Source organism: Ptychodera flava, chromosome 6, assembly GCF_041260155.1.
Source record: "Ptychodera flava strain L36383 chromosome 6, AS_Pfla_20210202, whole genome shotgun sequence".
Classification (NCBI taxonomy): domain Eukaryota; kingdom Metazoa; phylum Hemichordata; class Enteropneusta; family Ptychoderidae; genus Ptychodera; species Ptychodera flava.
Window position 1 is genome coordinate 27,070,368 of NC_091933.1, and position 20,355 is coordinate 27,090,722.

The 20,355-nt window shown below is 36.2% G+C and overlaps 1 protein-coding gene across 1 annotated transcript in view; it reads left to right on the forward strand.

The window, feature by feature from the left end:
- The window catches only part of LOC139135354 (plexin-A4-like), a 105,005-nt gene extending 84,929 nt beyond the window's left edge, over window positions 1-20,076 (forward strand). Inside the window, exons 26-37 of the mRNA XM_070702706.1 lie at window positions 895-961; window positions 4,081-4,227; window positions 5,272-5,428; window positions 6,422-6,531; window positions 9,172-9,268; window positions 10,233-10,372; window positions 11,116-11,253; window positions 11,855-12,030; window positions 12,676-12,823; window positions 13,495-13,635; window positions 14,110-14,184; window positions 14,545-20,076. Coding sequence (XP_070558807.1) covers window positions 895-961; window positions 4,081-4,227; window positions 5,272-5,428; window positions 6,422-6,531; window positions 9,172-9,268; window positions 10,233-10,372; window positions 11,116-11,253; window positions 11,855-12,030; window positions 12,676-12,823; window positions 13,495-13,635; window positions 14,110-14,184; window positions 14,545-14,658 — 1,510 coding nt within the window. The 3' untranslated portion in view covers window positions 14,659-20,076. The remainder of the gene's footprint in view (window positions 1-894; window positions 962-4,080; window positions 4,228-5,271; window positions 5,429-6,421; window positions 6,532-9,171; window positions 9,269-10,232; window positions 10,373-11,115; window positions 11,254-11,854; window positions 12,031-12,675; window positions 12,824-13,494; window positions 13,636-14,109; window positions 14,185-14,544) is intronic.
- The last annotated feature ends 279 nt before the right edge of the window (window positions 20,077-20,355 follow it).

Here is a 20,355-nt window from a genome sequence, read left to right on the forward strand (position 1 = left end):
TTGGCACTCAAGGGTTAAGACTTTAGTACATGATACATGTACCATACGTTTTGAAACAGAGAACACAATCTAAATTAGTGTTTGGCAAGGTATTGCTACTGTACTTCTCATTATCCATTTTATAATGTACTATACAACAGCATTTAATACTTTAATACACTGTGAAAAAGATACTTTCAACTCAAAAGTGAATTTATATTATAAATATTTTGCATTGATTCAATAGCTGGTATCACTTTGAATGACATTTATAGTGAGGTTGACAAACACTGTATCAAATGAGTATGGGCCTGTGTGATATCTGTTGTTTCAATGAGCAGGCATGTCGGTTTCACATCATAATCGCTTCAGGTTTCAGTTCTCTAGCTTTATCATGCAGCCGTGATTCAACTTCTACCGAAGTGCCTCACTGTCTCACTTTCCGGCAGTAACAGTCAGATATGAACTTTTCAACTCCATAACACTCAGAATTACCGGCCCCCTTATCAGGACATGTCCAGATAGATATTTGTGCATAGTCGTAGAAATCACAACAGATTTTAGCGTGACTAGGTGTCAAGTATTCACTTTAACAAAGAGGAATCAGTTGCTGACATATGCCTGTTGCAAACTGGTGAATTGAAAATGATTAGAGCCATGCTTGCTTTTGTTTCTTTCATGGTATCAAACATATTTGGAATGAGGATTGACTGGAAGACAGGCCAAACTTATATATGAAAAGTCGATTTAGCCTATTTGTATTTTAAATCAGGTTTTAAATTTAATGCATGTATATTTGTACCATGAAGCTTGCAAATTTCTTGTTATCTCTCTTAATTACAGTGAATTTTACAGTTCTGAATTAATTTGTCCAAAATTAGCTTTTCATGCAGATTAAATGCCTCTTCCTTACAGGACAGAGTCTGTAATGGAGAAATTGCTCACAAACTGGTTTGTGTTGACCTTGTATGACTTCCTGAAGGTAAGTTCAACCTCTGCCAAAGAGGGCGCTCATTACTATTTACCAGTCCAGCTTTCTTTCATAGTAGCAAGTAGAATCTGTGAGTATGTAAAAAACTTTTGATAGGCAGGAGTTTTAGGACATGGGAAGGTGAACTATATTAAAACTGATTTGTCCTCACCTTGTTTTGGTTCTTGAAGATATTCCTAAAGACAGCAATCATCACCAGTATGATGTATTAAGGATGATAAATACCAAATTGTTCATTTTTCTGTCAAATTTTCAAAATTCTCTGAGAATACGCCTTGAAGTAAGACCCAGAATTGAGATGTGTCGCCAGTTCAAGATAAGGAATGGTTTCCGTGTAATTCACGATTTTTAAAAATCAAAACAAATGCACGTGGCTATCCCGGTTAAATCGGGAGCTTTTGTAAACATTGTGGACACATTTGCATTGCTATTTCCATAATCCATCTTGAGTGACACAACGTTGCGTTGCACTAGCTAATTTACATAATGACGTGCTGTGACTTCTCCAAACACCAGGATTACTTCCGTCTGTAAACAATAAACCGTAATTAAATGTTTGTCGAAGCCTAGTCCAATAAACAAGTATTCGTACAGTTCCAGACATAGTCTACACCAGAGAGCAAGTCATTTTTCTTAGTGTGGTCAAGACATAGTGTCAACGACGATTTCTCAGCGGTGCGACGTTTTATCACTCGTTGCTTAGGGTTGGTCCTGCACACGCCGCTTTACCGTGGTTTGATTCAATTGTCTTTTTCGCAATGCTAGATAAACAATTACACAGTGTTCATTCTAGGATTAAAAAACAACGGGCCACTGTTGGCCCCAACTCCTGTCCCAAGGGGGCCATTTTGAGAAAATCGGGGGCCATCATCATCACACATGTAAAAACCTTGAATTTTCTGCAGAAAATACTATAGTCTATCAAGTCAAGAAAAGGAGAATACTGGAAATCGGGCCCCCGTAACCAACCAAGCCTACTGCAAAGTTGTCCCTTGTAGTACGTACGCAACAGGCCCAATAATGGCAACAGCAAACTGTGTGGTTTGATTCAATTGTTTACGTAACTTATGTGATGAATTATTGATATGTCGGACTTGAACAACTGTACAAATTGCTAAGGACTGTGATTTTGACTGCATGTGGAAACGATCGTGATCAAAGGTTAGCGCACCGGTAGAATTTCTCCGAGAGTGGCCCTCGATTAGCACGCATCGACAATTAGGCTACTCATACACTGACTGACTGTAACCCGTACGACCTAAATAAAGTGATCGATACATCAACTTTTAAACATAACTCGTATGTATTAGCAAATTTACGATCATTGGTTCTGGCCAAAGGGTTTTACACAGCGGTGTTGTTCTATGCAAAGACCTGGCTACTCTGGAAAACGAGATGTGTCCGACCTAAAATGTGTTGCTCTTCAAAACGATCATGGATGTTTTCCTTGCAGTGTTCAACGTTTCGTTTGTATGGATGGTAGACGTTGCAAACGCTTCAATTTAAGGGACTGCCCGATCATCCTGGGTTCATCAACTATACCGGCGTTAAAAATCCGAGTGTCGACTAGCTTTCCACCTTTACGCAGCGGCCAGTGCCGTTGTTTTATATTCATCGGCCATGCCACATGCGTACGGCTCCAAAACACCGTTGCCCCTACATCAGTCCTTTCTACCCAGCTTCCTATGTACCACCATATATGCTGTAGTGGGTATTTAATTGCAAAGGTTGATAGGTAACTGAATCGTTTTACATGTCACACTATGACTGAGGTAATGACCTTCGGGGAGCTACGCGAATGTATGAACTACGTGAACTCTGCGTGATCGACCCATTCATATAATGTTGCGCCTTAGTGGCGCGTCAAACGTAGAAATGAGGGCCATTCGAGATTTTATTGCGCAATGGTGCGTCCTAGAATTAACTTTGCAATTAGTGCGATAGTACGCTATCAAGTCTACGGTTCTGCAATGTCTATATAGCGTGGAAGGGGAGTGTGATCTGGGGAACGCAAACAAGCTTATCTGCATATGAATTTAGGACACGCCCGCTATTAGTAATGACTGCTGACGTCATTGTTTTTCCCACTGAAGCCATTCGCTGTGGCGATGTGTCGACACGCAAGGCTCCAAAGATTGGTAGTTTTCCGCGATTTATTTATTTTCCTGGGACTTTTTCTCTGAACAACTGTCATTCCCGGCCGACATCATCACTTGGTAACAAAGTATGCCCGTGTTGAGGCTCGTGCACGTCTAATTATCAAATGCCGTAGCGTAGAAGTATCAAAACATGTTTTTTGCGTTTTTCTCGAATTCAATGTGTGAATGAAGTACCCTTCTTTGGCACCTCGTCAATTCGCGCTCACAAACACTAGCTGCTTGAAATTCACACCGTCCATTGGAAACATAATGAACTCAAAATCCGTGTCTGGGATTTCCTTTATATGCCTTTGTTATTTTTTAATGCGCTCTTAAAGGTGTTGGACGAAGGTGCTTTTCAAGGAATTTTAATTATCACGTCATATAATTTGAATGGAGCCTCCGAGAAAAAATCGCAGACACGGTTTTGAAGGATATTGTCAAGGCTTGTCAATGAAGAAATTCCAACCGGAAATCTTGCAGCGTGTTCGCATAAGGCCGGGAAAACCGGTTTTTGGAAGGTTCAGCAAAATGCTTGTCACGTGACTCTTATGCAAATAATGACCGTGCACTGTGCTTGGTCGGATAGCTCTATATCAGGGCTTTCAGAAAATGTATACTTTATTGGGGTTTGGGACATGTTCAATTGAGAAAAAAATAAAAATCTGAAAGTGTCTAAAAGGTATTTATCATCCTTAAAGGTATACAGTCACCTGTATTCTAAATATGCCCATATATGGTCAAAGGGGCGTTCCTTGGTATTCAAAATGCCCATGTGAGGGCGCTGTTTTAAAAAACAGCCTCCCGCTAAAAATCTGTGATTGGTTAGATTTTCTCTTTCCATGATAACTGGCAAACTTGGAACAAGTGGCAGTATACCTTTAAGGTATGAAAAGGTTTCTAGGACAAGCATGCCTTTGAAAGGTGAACACCACCAACTGACTTTCTTTGCTGCGATTGGCTTTATTTCAGGACACAGCGGCATCACCAATTTTCCTCCTATACAGAGCCTTGAAACATCAAATTGAGAAGGGACCTGTGGATTCTGTCACAGGGCTTGCTAAGTACTCACTAACAGATGACCTTCTGTTGACGGAGAGACTGGATGAAAGTGCCCTGGTCAGTCTTGCTTAATAATATTCCCCTGTGTACATCTATCATCTTCTTCGGAAGTCATCCATTCTTTGTAAAACAATGTGCGAAAGATGTAGAATCCACCAATGCCTCCAACACCTCCTTTGAAAACAGGAAACAATTAACACACTGTCAGATGACAAAGTACCATCAAACTGATTTACAAAACATTCATTGGAGCTAGTTGATTGTTCAGATCATTTAAATTTCCAATTATAATTGTTTGCAAAATAGGTGGTCTAGGGGAGCTAGCATTTACCCAGCAAGTACTGTAAACGACCCCAGTGCACATTATAAAATTTTCCTTTCAATTAAGTGTTCATTGTGTCTAAACCAGCTTCATCTCATCAGTGTTGTGATGATGGTGTTGCAACATAAGGCCAAAGTAATTAAATTCTTTGTTTTGCGTCCCCACCCGCCTAGGTTTTTAAGATTTTCATGAAAAACACACACAGTGTATTTGAATAGGAAATTTTAGGACATGACCGCTTAGCTTTTCTGAACGAAAATTTTGTTACAATTTGTTATTTGCTGCAATCAAATTACATTGTGTTAATTTTCTTGTGTGTGTTTTTCAGCCGCTTAGACGCGTACCTTTTCCCATTTAGAGTGGACGCAAAACAAAGAATTTAATTACTTTGGCCTAATGTATACCAGCTGACTTTTGTGATTTTCCTTTCACATGAATGCTTGATATATACGAAATGAGGAAAACCCAAGTAGAATTGCCAAGTTACACCAGCTGATACAGAAACGCTGCCTTATGACATACCTCATAGCCAACAAATTCATGGACTGTGATTTATTTTTTAAGAACATCAAAGTTGTTATATACCATAATATCAGCTGAATGATTATGTTTTGTGTTGAATCTCATTGAGCTTTCAGATAACACAGCTTTGCAAACAGATGTTGTGCATGAAAAAAACACAGTAAAAGTGAGATTTAAAAGGTGGCAATGTTGAAGGCTTGTCAGAATAAGCAAATATTTCTCTGTGGGTGAATGATGTCTGACTCTTTTTCTTGCAGAATGTAAACATTGTCACCACATGGGACGGTAAAGCTGACGTCCAAGCCAGATTACTGGATGTGGACACAGTATCACAGTCAAAGGAGAAGATACTGGATGTTATGTACAAAAACACAAGGTATTCTAAAAAACCCTTGGTGCGTGATATTGATTTAGGTGAGTGTCAAGAATTTCTGTGTCATGTACCATTCAACATTGTTAGGGAGAAGGCAGCATCAGACAAATAGTTTGTGTTTTACTTATCATGTGAAATTTCAAAGTGATACAGTAATGAAGATGGGAGAAAATATTACTCATAGAAGCGGGGAAAGGGATTTGTCCCCTCAGATATAATTCTGTGCCATAATTTGAAATATCAATTTTATGTGAAAACAGACAGATAGCTTGTGTTTACTTAGGGACCGTGGATAATTAAAACACACACACGGTAAACGCAACTTATTGTGTTTGGCCTCAACGTCCTCCCGTAAACTAAAGTTTGGATGTGTGAAAATCCAATCAAGCTTCATTCTGTATCAGCATACCAACCGTCAGTAATTAAGTGGCTATGAAATCACACATACACTACTGGCACCCCCCACCCCTCTAAAATCAATCTCTTTTACAGTGCCAACTCAATAATGACGCGACAATGTGTATCCAAAATGATTGTTACTTTATTTTACTCGTGCACTGAACCTCATGTATGTCAAAAGAGTGCTGGTGTAGCACCGATGCCGCACTGGCCTGGTACACACCAAACATTATAGCGATATTTTGTGATACACAAAAACGTGTAGTGAGATATTGCGCTATGAAAACATGTAGTACGATTTTTGTGTACTGTAATCGAAATGCAGCCAAACCCTCTCCCCTCCTAAACACAGAAGTTGCATTTACCATGCGTGTGTTTCAATTATCCACGGCCCCTAACATGTGATATTCAAAGTGGTACAGTTGTGAAGATGGGATAAATTTGACTCCTTGAGGTGTGAAATGGTTTTGTCCCCTGAGATAAGATTCCATATCATAATTTGAAATACTGAATTTTATATGAAAACAATAGCGCAACTTGTAGGAGTTTAGTTTTCTTATAATTTTCATCGCAACCTAAATCAAGTCAACTCACATTTGGCCTGTTATTAGCAAAATGTCACTGTTGTCCCTCAGAATGGAGAGCAGGTCGCGATGGTCATGGTCATTTGACATTGCAAGATCAAGATGTATCATCAGAAATTGAAGGCAATTGGAAAAGACTGAACACTTTACAGCATTATAAGGTAGGAAATACTGCATTCTGGACAGTGATTATGTCAGTTAACATATTGAGTCTTCAACTCTTAAGTGAAGGTGCCTTGAAAGTGAAAGACTTAAACTTTCACTCAAGCTTTTCTTGTTTAAACTTCAGCCATACTCTTACCAAATCAAAAATAAATATTATCAGTGACTCTATAAATTTTGGTACCAGGGAAACAAATTACATGACATTATACGAATGTTAGAAAATCAAAATGGCTGCCATCCCTGTGGAAACTTTATGGGGAAAAATAAAATTTTCAGTTTTCAAAAAACTTAGACGGTGAAAATTTTTCTTAAACAAGAGCTTAAATGAGCCCCCGCAAGTGGTAGATGAGAGAAGAGTTATAAAAATGTAGGAGCTAGTCAAAATATCTGTCTCCCAGGGACACATTCTACCTTGAGGTAAAGATGAAACGTGTGTCTGATTAGTGATCATTTGATGAATATCTATAATAATATATCAAAGTCCCATTCTATTCTAAACCTTTTGATGTTTCTTTGCTTTCCGTACCATTGGCTTGGTATATCTGTGACATTAATTGATCATGTCTGTCAGTGAACTCCAAAGTGTTTTACTGTACCACAGTCTGTGAACCTGTCAGCTTTACATTGCGCCATGCATTCAATGAAAAGTGGATTGTTTCATGTAGAAAGTGCTTTACACTGAGTAATGTAGGCAATGCAACTGTCAGCATAACATGTTGCTGCGCAGTCAATGAATCTCTCAGCCAGTTTTCCACTTGGCCATCCAGTGGATAGACCTCCAGGGTTTCATTGTGCCATGACATCAACAAACCTTGGAGTTGCAATAGTCCATCAAAATTGATCATCTATCGGTTACTATTATAATTATGTAAGATTGAGAGAAGAGACAACATTTTCTGAAAATTTTCCACTGATTGTGTCTTCAGTCATACAGAAAAGCAAAATGGAAAGTAGGGAGACTAGTTGAACCTGTTTTATGAAACAAAGGATATTGATCATTTTCAGTGGATATGAAAAAGTACGCCAAACCTGGAATTTGAATGGACCACAGTACAAGCAAACCATGTGTGCAAAAGTACCTAGAAATATGTGTGCTTCTATACACATTTGTACTCATGTGAATTTGCGCCATCACGTGATCTCTTGGTCGTACTGAGTTTGTAGAACACATCATGTCCATTTTATTCCATAGTAGAAGCATTGACATCATAATTTTTCTCAGGGAAGGATGGCTTCAGTTTCTCATAACTTGCTTGCTCAAAGTATGGCATTCATTGTGCCTGTAGATAGGTGATTTTAATGGTCATCTACATGTAAGAGTAATTGTAAAATTTTCTTTGAAGTTTCTAAATGTACCATTACTACATATAATTAAACAATAATTTAAATGCTTTACATTACTGCTTTATGAGTAGAATAGAAATATTTATCAGAACAGTAACCTTGATTTTACAAATCAAACAGAATTGTTGGTAATTTGTTGCATCATGAGGTGGGTGAGTGGTAGAACCCAAAATAATTAACACAAAATCAGTATGCCTTTATTTGACAGTTTTCTCATACCACCTGCGCAACCATGTAATATGCTGCAAGAGAGTACCATTGTACATCACAATGTTATTCAACGGTTGTAAAATGACCTAGATGCAGAGAAGTATTTTGTCACTGTGTAAATGCCGTGACTTTGCTTTGTTACACAATGTCATCAACAATGTAAAAAATCTTCAAAAAAAGTTTGTATTTCTCACCTTGAAGACTCAGAAAACTTATGCTTATTTGGTTGGTCAATAAACAAACAATTTCCTTTCCCTGGCCTGACCGAAAAATAGCCATAGCTGTATATTGGATAACCATGTGTAATCAGCTTGGGAATTCGATGAAGGCCATGAGAAATTTGTCAAATAGCTTTTCTCAGTTTTTTACAATTACTTTATGACATGATCCATTTACTACAAATGAGAACAGTGTTTCAATATTTTATTCATCAAGGCCAAACCAAACTATTGTGTTTTACCTTAATTTATTAATCTGCTGCAGACCAATATGTAATTGCCAGGAGCTGTCAGGTGGGGAGTAGTTTCTGAGAGACTCACTGGCTAAATAATATTGTCTACTGTAGTGTATCATGCATCTTCTACAACACGAGTTGAGTTTAAGGTAGAACCTGCTTCAAAAGTGAAAGACCTAAACTTTCGCTCAAACTTTCCTCAATAAAACTTTCAACCATATTCTTGCCAAATCATGAATAAAAAATCAGGGGTCACTAATCTAAAATGGTTGCCATTCCTATGTTAATTCAATGGGAAAAAAATGAAACATTTAATATTTGTAAAATTAAGACCATGAACACTTTCTTACTCTAAAAGTTTGAAAATGAGCCTCAACAAAAGTGGTACATCATAGTCACAGAAGTACATATCAATATGTCTGTCAGGTTTTAGAACTGTGAATTTGTTTTCAATAATTAACTTTCAATTATTAAACTCAATGTTAATAAATTGATGAACAACTGAAAATGCTATTGCCTAATTGGCAATAAATAACATTATGAATAGTAATTTGCATTAATTTGCATTTTTACTTCACAGATCCCAGATGAATAGTAATTTGCATTAATTTGCATTTTTACTTCACAGATCCCAGATGGTTCTAATCTTGCTTTGGTGTACAAGGACAATGCTGTCAATGTCAATTCCAATATCCGAACTCCAATCACAGTAGCTAATGAGTATGGTATGTTGATCCTAAGTGCATTTTACATTTGTACACTCATGTGATCATTATTTCAAACTATTTCAAAAGCATTCTAGTGAGAAGTGATAGTTTTATTTAAAGTGATATATCTTTAAAAATTCACACTTTAATTGCACACAATACGCTTATTGCTCTAAAGCCTATTGTACCCAGGATCACTTCACTACACAGTCTAAATTGTATGTTATTATAACCCAATATAGCCTGTTGCTGTGTCATATCAGCATGAGTGTCATTTGTGCTGCATCAGACATGAGACAAATTCAGGTATCCAATGTCACACAAATGACATGAATGATACGATACAAGTAACAAGCAACATTGGGTAATAATGATTCATTATATCAGACTTCTAAAGTACAACATTTGTCACACTTAGTTGCGCTTTACGCTGAAAGTTTTATGAGCAGGGAAAAACAGCTGATTTGCATGTTTAATGACAATCTGTAATCAGACCATGTGTCAAAAGTAAATTGATTAAATTTATAAATAACTTTCTACTGGACCAAATATCAAAGCTGAATACTCTGAACAGGCACAAGGTTCATGAATTAACGGTGTTAACATCAAGCTTTTGTATGGTATAACCAAACTTTTATGAGCACCTGTAATTTGGTTGTTTTTGTTTCTATTACATAATTCTAATGCATTCCATATAGCACATTGTGTCCACTTAAGTCTTAATCTGAGAGACGCATACAAAAAAGATATAAAGTGATATTGTAAAGCTATTCCTTGTAAGAATACCTGTGATGGAAATAAAATGTTGGAGCTATGTTCTCATCTACACCATTAATGAAAGCAATGCCAAACAGACGACAATCTCCATATCATATTTTGACTTGCTGTTACAGTTAAGGGGAGAGAACACAGTGATTCGTAACAGCGCACTCCTCTGTCATCATAGACAATTTATTTCTTTGTTCTGTCACACACATTACAGATTTTGTCCATTTCCATGATCCGGACATGGTACCGGATGTTGTGAACTCCGCCAACTCGAAAGCACACATTCTGAGCAGTGACGAGGATCTAAATGAGGAAAATGAAGAAGAGCAGTCTGCATTGAAAGTGTGGCATCTTGTAAGTTTCCAAGTCTGGTTGCCATGGCAACAAACAAAGTCAGGGTATTTGATGAGCGCACTAGATTTTTCATCAGCATAATGACAAGTGCTCTGATTCCTGGTAGTGAATTCTTTTTAGTAGATTATGGTAGATTGATTCTTCTGTCCTGTGTCTTTGCATGAGACTTGAGGACATGGCAGAGAAAAGTTACGTTTATCATGTCGCAAACATTTACGCATCCCTTTTGTTGAGAAATTAACTAGTTTGATAAAAAAATAATTATATAAAACAATGTGAGTGAAAATGAAATTTAAAAATATTGAAAATAGTTTTGATTTATATCTCCTGAAATTCACAATGTAGAGTTACTTTTACTGATAAGCTCTGAGCTGTAAAGTTTTGATGCATCATGAATGTTTGGCAAGTGCTAATATAAATGAATCCAAAAAGTTTCAGAAGTGAGAGACAGAGCTAAGTGGAATTGGTCAGCTGACTTGTCTGCTACAAGAGTTCTGTAAATGAAATGTAGGATTTTGGAGTATGGATGCCATGGAGATTTTTTTCTGAATTTGTAAGTTCTATGTAGATACACAGTGAAGAGCTGGCAACTTACAGATCATAGATGTGGAGATTGATGTTATGTTGTTATTTACAGGATTTAGCATTGTCATAACTTTGTGACATCTGCCGTTAAAAAAATATTTCTGGTGATTGTAAGTCCAATTAATACTGATATATTTTGTTTGTGCGTTCTTCCCAAGATCAAATCCAAGAATTATCACACAAGTGTTTACGATCAACAAAGCAACAAGAAGCAAAAGAAGAAGAAAACTCAGCCAGCTCAGAAGACGAAGAGAATTATCTCCGAGCTTTACTTGACCCAACTCATCACCACCAAGGTAAGCTGTGTAGCATCAAGGCAAGCTGCTGTAATAGCCATCCAGTGAAATCAATTGTAGAAAGCAATAAATCAAAAATGTGGTTGTGGGAAAACAAGCAATGTGAGATACAAACTCACAAAAATCGAAAGCTATTTTTTGAGATCTGATGAAACACGTTCAAGTTTCTTTCACAATTATGGTAATTAAAAAGAACCCAGGAAAATATTTCTTTTTTGTTTGTTAAAAGTACACATTTAGTCAGTAGACCAATGTGCATATTTTTCTCTGGTCTTTTGATGTGAAACGTGTGTTTTGTAGTTTTATCTCGTAGCTGGGCACTGTATAATACATGTACTTTGAATAAATTGCATGCTGTTTTTACATTTTTGGATTTTCATTGCAATCAGTAGGTTAGCTAAAATGACATCCTAACCATAGAACATGTGGGGGAAGTGTAAATTAGCTGCATCTTAAATTAGCAAATCGAAAGACTCTGGTTAATTTGCAAAAAGGGATACTCACTATTAAGAAGACATATTGTACATAATGTGATGCCCAGATTATAACCTACACATCTTTTTTCTCTAACCTTCTGCATGTCATCTATATTCTTCATCAGCACACTGTCCAGAAATTTGTTGATGATGCCTTCCAAACACTCCTCAAATTTGAGAGGCAGCAGTTTCCCAGACAATTCCCCCCGGCTATCAAGTACATGTTTGACTTCTTAGATGGACTGGCAGAGAGGCATGATGTCGATGACCCAGATATAACTCACATATGGAAAAGCAATAGGTGAGAAGAATAAGAAGAATTAAAAAACATTATTCCATTGTATAATCGTAGAATTTATATAAGACATTGTCACCTTGTACCTGACCATGAAGAATTTGCCAGTCGGTTCTAGAAATACATATTAATTAGTTCTGCCACATAATAATTCTATACAGTAGTGCTTTGACTAACACTTCTAAATCTGCTTAAATTAAAGTTTACATCTCATGTTATGCTTGCTTGTGTCTGAGAAAGTATTGTAGCCATGTTTTCTCTTAACCTGGCCACCTTCAATTCTCTGTGAACAGGTCCACACTCACCATTAATAACAATGGGTTTGGGGCTAAGTCAAGATAATGAAGGAATTAAAGGGGCAGTCCACAACCCGTAGTTCTCTCATGTTTTGTCAAGTTGATCAGTTTGTATGGAGATAAAGCTGATGAAATATGCCCCTTTCAATTATGTCTTTTTGACCCATTATACTCATAATGCATTTTGAGTTATTACCAGTATTAATCATTCTGAAATTTCTACATTGCTTTCCATGTGAAAACAACTTTCTTATATTACTAATAAAAGATACAGTTTCTGAGATTCGAGTTTGATTCATAATCCGTATCTGCATACAGATTTAGTATGCATAATTTCTTTTTCCATCTCTTTCAGTCTTCCCTTGAGAATGTGGGCAAACATACTCAAATGTCCACATTTTGTCTTTGATGTCAACGTCAATCAGACACTAACAGCAAGTTTAGAAGTCATATCCCAAGCTTTCGTGGACTCATGTTCCAAGATAGAGAGAAAAATCGGAAAGGTACGCTATAACCATGCCTAGCTCTACTCCTTGTTTTTAAGAAGTTAACATTCTGAGAAGATGTGATGAATGCCTTTTCATGTCAGTTGTGATACATAAAGTAACATAACATCAATGTTGAATTGTCATGCTATCAGAGTAATTAAAATAAGTGGTATCAGTGATTGTGAAAGAGGAGGGGGTCATTGATTGAAAAGACTTTGGATTTCTTCGCAGTAGATTGGAAGACAGGCTATGAATGACCTTTGAACTATACTAACCAGTTCTGAAATCCAGTGTGTATACTATCCCGTAGCAATCAAGAGGGAAGAGGTTGATCTTGTTTCCTGGAAATGTTACACTGTTTGAGATCAGCATCGGGATGGAGTCATCAGATTTCTGTTGCTTAAGTTTAAAACCTTGTTTACTATCTAATAGCACTTTGCAAAACTCATAAAGAAAATTTTTCAGAGTTCTCTCAACTACATAATACAAGCTATTTTCCCATCAAAATTGTTGATCATATGACATGCTGAATTCAAGATATTTAAAGAGAGAGGCTGGTATTTTCATGTTCATAATTCCAAGATGAATAAGTGTGTTTTTAGGAATTCCGAGATGAATAAAAGAGTGTTTTAGGAATGCAGTGTCAATGATAGTTTTACCTACTGTGTATGTGGTTGTTTTGGCAGGATACGCCCCCAGCTAAAATGCTGTACAACAATGATGTCAAAGTCTATAAGCCAGTTGTGGATATGTACTATGAAGACATCAAAAGACAATCTCCTATCAGTGAGAAAGAATTTGGCATCTATCTCGAAGAGAGTTTTGTGGTAAGGAGGCTCTGACGTTGACGTTTGTAAAAGTGGTTCATGAGTTTAAGTGACAAGTTTTTGGAAATAAGACAATCTATAATCATGACATTTTAGTGTAACAATTTGTCATGGAGGATGTGCTGGACATCAATGTTCTTTAAGGTTTGGTTTCAGGCAATGAAATATATATCTACCAACATAGTATGTAAATGTAATTAACATATCGGTATGGCTATTCTCTAAATAACAATGAATCTGGTATTGAAAAAAGAAAATGGGCAAGTTTTATACCAATTCACTAATCACCTACTACTTCAAAGTTTAGACTTTTGATAATTCTGAACATTTCAATACAATGGAGGGTAGATATACCATAGTAAGGTATAGCTGCCACATCAAAGACAATGCTTCTTCCACTGTTGAGTATCTGCAACATAGTGTGATTCAAGTTTGATTTCAATTCTTGATTCTTCTTTTTTTGTGTTTGTATAGGAACTAGGCGGTAAATTTGATAAAATGAGTGCAATAAGTGAACTCTACAAGTATGCAACCAAATACGGTGGAGATGTAAGTTTGGAGTACTTTGTTTCAGTAGGGATAATTTTATATGGCAGACTATACAGAGGTGTGCCACAGTCTTTCATAAATTCTAGTTTTTGGCCTTGCACTAGTGACTTGAATGTGTCAATACTTACTCAAATGCAGCACATTTTAGCATTTCTTTCACATACACAATGTGCTTAATAGTACCCTGTGTTCGTTATCTTTGTTTCAGTTGTGTAATGGAATTGCAGAAAAACAGTAACACCCCAGTTGACATTTTGTAAAGTTATTTATCAATCTAAGTGAAGTGATCTCTTTATATGAATTGTTATTTCAACAACTTCAAAAACTTTAACCTTTTGTTATCTCTTTTTCTGCCGGAAGCTTCTGGATGCCCTTGAAGAGTCGGAAGTATGTAAGAAAGAGAACCTAGCTTTCCAGCTGGAACAGGTGGCGGCAAGGATGGCAGAAAACGACTATGGAGAAGTTGTTGTATAGTGCCACCTGGATAAAAGTGAAATTTATGGCAAACACTTTTTATAGGTCAAGTTCCCAATATCTTAAATTTTAGCCTTGCATGTATGAGAGTTAGGAAAACACCAGTGATATCCCCAGGCAACATTCTTGGTCTTTATGTATGTCAAGTGCTATTTAAATTACTCTGTATTTCCAAAATTGTATGATCATATATTTTTTATGTTTCGGCATCAATACAAGTGTGCTGTGTTCATGAATTTATCAGTCAAAACTTTTATTTAGCATTATTTTTAGTATCTAAAAACCTTCCCATAATTTTACTCAGGATACGAGTTTTGGCATTTTTATTTTCAACTTTGATTTTATCAATGACATCATTTGGAATCACATTAAATCCTGCCATAGGTTTAAGTACCCGTCAAAAGATGAATAAATATGACAAATTGTATATAAAATAAACTGCAAGATGAATGGCTGCTGAAATTCAACTCTCCAGGTAATGTGTTTTGTGTAGCTGGTTCTATGCGTTGCTATTTGTATTATAGGGCTAATGAAATGGTCCCACACAAAGATGTTAGGATGTATGTATGTAGTTGAAGTATATATATAAATACAGAGTATTTCACACCTCATTGATCGTGACAGTTAGATGGGGCCTGTGTTTGTCATCCATAAATCATAGATTTTGAGGGCAGCATGAACTCTTTAATCTAAATACTGTTGTGTAAACCTCCCATGAAGTTGTTTGAATGTATACACAAATGATGTAGTTGAAGCTGGGAAGTGGACCATTACATTGGCCCTCAAAGCACAGTCAACAGTTTCTAAGAGATGCCGATAATACATGTACTTAACCACACATCTTTGATTTTTCCAAGTTGCTCAATATAAATGTAGAATAATTGTTTTAGAATTTTTTAATTATCACTTTTGTGAAACACTTTAAATCATGATACATTCAACGATCCATAATTCGCCATAGGGAGCTAATATGATTGAATTACATGTAGGAATTTTGTTGTGATGGGAATTCAGCCTTTTCAGAAGTTTTCTCAAAATTAAACCAGTTGCAGGAGATGGATCTTTCATAAGTTATTTAAAATTACCACTTCATCATTTAAGTTAGTGTCACACTTAACCAACACGCTGTTTTCAAAGCAGTGTTCTTTATCTAAACAACATGGAAATCTGTTCATAAGTATATATTTTCAAACAGCAGAGAGTATAAAGTTAACTGTGGTGGCAACAGTTAACCCAAAGGATGAATAGGGTAAATATTTGGGGTAGAAAATGTCAATATTGGTATTAATGATAAAAATTAACTTAAGTCAAAAACTATGACATTTAATATTTCATTCAAAACTAGAGTATATGTAGAAAAAAGACAATTTTGTTTTTGAATTTTCTAATATCATTTTTAAATGGCACAGGTTGAAAGACATTTACAAAAGTGATTAAAATCATAATAAGCAAAATTGAAATGAGTTTTAAATTTCTAACTTTAACAACTTTATTGCCAAACAAAATTGTAGTTTCATTATATAGTATTTAAAAATTATAATGTGAAAATTTCACAAAATTTGACCCAGCCAGAGTGGAGCTAATTTCTTTGAAATGTTGAACATGGGAGAAAAAAGAAGTCAAGACATTGGGTGATTTGCATAAGTTTGCATAAATTTACACTTCTTTTTCACCCAACTTACGACTGCTTGTCATGCCAAAAGGTGACCCCAACCAATATTTTAATCTTTGGTTGACAAATTCATGAAAATTGAATGAATCTTTGCAAAACAAAAGTGATTTTTAGCAAATGTTATGTGCAGCGCCACCTTGAGAGTTAAAGTACTGCTTAACCTTATCAACAGTAAGATGCCAAGTAATGTCTTAACCCAACACCATAAACTTGAACGTTTTTGTATGTCTGTTGTGTAGGTTTTGTAATCTGTATATTGAGAGTGTGTGTTTTCAGTGTCATCTGATTTAGAGACTAGAATGTACACCTATTTATGAAGCAGACTTCAGACGTAAAAAATTTACACAAGGAAATGGTTTTTTCACAGTATTTTACTGCCTTAGCTACACAAGTCCCGTATCATTTCAACAAAATTATTTGTTTTATCTGAGTTTACAATTTGTGCGTATCGGACTCCTGGCAGATGCAAGTGCTGATGTGCTACAGTATGTATCACAGTTGTCTGTAGATTGACACTTTTATATTCCTGGACTTTATATCCACAAGTTTGCAATTAATGACGAGCTGGATATAAAACCTGCAAATGTCTCTGAGTATACCCACGTTTCTTATGATCAAACCCAAGAATGTGATTTGTATTTTGATTGTCAATAATTGTAGGAAGTTTTATCATCTTTGACCAGTCCTTCTAAATATTCATCCCCGATTGTGTAAGTTTTGTTGGATATGCAAATGACCAAATAGCTGATGTGAAACTGCTCAACTATTGGTATACCAATTTATTACCCATACACAGAGTAAAGTCGCATCAAGTCTGTGCAGTCATATTTCCTTCTTGTGAGGTTCATTTAACCCTTTCACCCCCAGTTCCCTATATACAGGTCCAACTTTACCATAGAAAACAATGGATTTGGGACAAACCATGGTGGTGAAAGGGTTAAGGATGTACGAGCGGTACGCGCGCGTGGCATTTGTCACTTCCCATAGGATTACATTGAAATTTGCTGGAGAATCAATTTCTACTATCGTCATTTTCATGAAAATTTGCACAAAGCTCAGTCTAGAGAAATAAATAATAGTGATCAAATAAAATGATATGGTCACCGCGCTAACTTTTGAGATAAACAGCATCGAATTATTTCGTCCATAGAAGACATTGGTGAAAAAATGCTGACTCAGCATTTTTTCTCATAAATGGCAAAATTCATGGTCATGTATGTATAGGATAAAGCCCGAGTACGAGGGCTCTTCTGGTATATAAAGTCCAACCCAACGATAAAATGTCGAGGCCGCAGGCCGAGACATTTTATCGTAGGGTTGGACTTTATATACCAGAAGAGCCCGAGTACAAGGGTTTTATCCGACTTAAAAACTATCGCCCTAACTGATATATTTTCGTTTTCAATGTGTTTACGTCAACCGTCCCCTTTGTCAATGTAACATGTTTAGGATATGAATTAAAACTTTTATTTGTGAAATAGCCTTCCAATGTAATGGAACATCCTATAAATGCCCTAGGCCACATTATATAAATGCCCCAGGGCACAGCAGATTTTGTGTTGCAGCTGGTTTCCGCTGTGTTACCAAATTTGAATACTAAAACGTACCAGATGTCTACAGAATATGACATGTTCACTTTTGATTGGACAGTACTTTACTACGGCGCTGTCATTCGTTTCTGGAATTTGGTGACCAAGGCTTTATGAGTAAATAAAACACCCTGAATTGAGCACTCTGATTGGTCAATCAACAGTAGATAGTTTTTAACTCAAAAACGGGCGTGGTGACCCCTATATTTTATCACACATTTTGATAATACTTACAAAGGAGAATCCAAAAATCGACAATTTAGAGAAATGACATTACTTTTAATTTTACCGATCGCACATCCTTAATATTCAAAATACTAGGTATTTGACTTCTAACTACTAAATGTCATTCACCATTGTTGAACCATTATATCATCAATATATGTAGCAAGTTTTATTATCTTTGGTTCAGTCTTTCTAGAGATATATTCCATATTTGCATTTGAATATGCAAATGAACAATGTCATTACCCTGAAACCACTTAGCAACTTTGAAATCTGCCACACTTTTTTTACCATCAGTGTCTGTAGCCAGATTTATCAGATCTTATACTGTGTTTCTTAGAATATCTGGACTTTACATGTCAGGTTGTGCATCAGCATGCACCAGCATCTCAGTACCTGCACAGTGACAGAGTTACACTGGCAGATTATCAGAAAGATATTCCAAGTTATCATCCCCGTCATCCCATGCGCTGGTCTTCTGTTCAGAGTCATGGAGTATGGCCCGTGAAACGTCCAGTGGGGTAATACATTACCTGTAGGCTAGGCATGTTAAACAGAGTATCATGTTTCACAAGACCGCTTCATCCGGGATGACATACAGCTTCATGTGTCATTCAACCTCTGTACTTTGGGACTTCTTTCAGATCACAGTCGCTTAACTTTTTATTTGAAACAAAAATTGAAACTGTGTGCCATACTAAATGTGCCACATAAGACAACATTGCCTTATAAAGATCAGACTTAATGCTGTATTATTTTTAATTTGCATAGTGTGCAAATTGATCTGGCAATCTTAGCTACCTACACCATGGTAATATGGACATGCACACTGCAATGTGCATGCTGGTATTTTTAAGCCCTGGATATGAATTACATATGAAAGAATTCATCACTAAAGATCACAGCTCTTGATCTACAATTTACATGTCAGTATCAATACTCATAACTGACAGGTAACAAACCCTCAGGTGAAATCTCATGTGCATTCTTTAAGTTGGATTAAATCAAGTTCATGGAATACTGCAATCAATGAAGTTACTTTTGAAAACAGTCTGATAAAACACAGTTAGTGTTTTTGAGCATATGCCACCAACCAGGTGTGTCTGCTTTGTATGCAAATTAACTTATAATTGAGATCCAGATGTTTTAATTGTTAAAATGTTGATAAAATCCTGGAGGAACAAGTTACTTCCATAACAAAACTGATAAACGTTATTATGAGCCATATCTGCTATATTACATTTGATGCAAACATCTCTGATGCAAAGCGTCGATTGAAAATTTTAAATATGCTAATTGTCAATTAGCTGAAATTAAGGTGCATTTATTTTGCTACTTTAGTATGTTTATATGCATCACGTTATATAGCAACGTTGATTGTCTGTGGTCTTGGACTTGCCCTTGCCTTTGACTTGGTCTATTTTGCTCATCCCAACAAGGTCTGTGTCTATGCTCTCAGACTTATATGCAACTTGAAACAACCTCAAGACAAAATTAGCTGTTTATTAACAGGTCAGAGAACAATTTCATGAGCACCTTTGTGTGTATGTATATATATAATGGATAAAGAATAATTTACTTTCTTTGTATTTCACCCAGGCAATGAGAAGATCTACTCTAAATCTGTTACGCATTTCATTTTTATGATGAATTATGTAAATTGTTTTTCAACCTAAAATGTTGTATGATATCTTATCATGAAAAGTACTTTTGCAATGCTGTGTTCAATTTCACGGCAAAATGTGCCTCTTTGTGGGCTTGAATCGTGTTTTATCAGAGCAATCAATTTGTGACAGGTGTTCAACTTGGCAACAAGTTTTTCAGCATTGTATGATGTTCCTACATGTAATTTGACTGTAAGATATGTTTTTCATTGATTTCACCGTAATTACTTTTGACATTCTATAGGTAATAAAGTTTCCTATTAAAACACTGACAGATTTCTGTATATTTAAAAGGAAAAGGTCGCTCTGAATTATTGTACTTGGGCCTCAGCCCAAGTACATTTGTTTTCATTCCGTGGGAAAAAACTGTAAGGTATAACCATTTCTGGCTGAGACCAGGGAGGGCAAAATGTATTGGCTTCATCTTTCTTGGCATAATAAATGGCGTAATGATCTTAACTGAATGGAAGTGCTGCTCTCAGCCAGTCTTGAATAAGTGAGATGTGAATATAAATGCTTCTCTATCTGAGTTTTTGCCACAAAATCT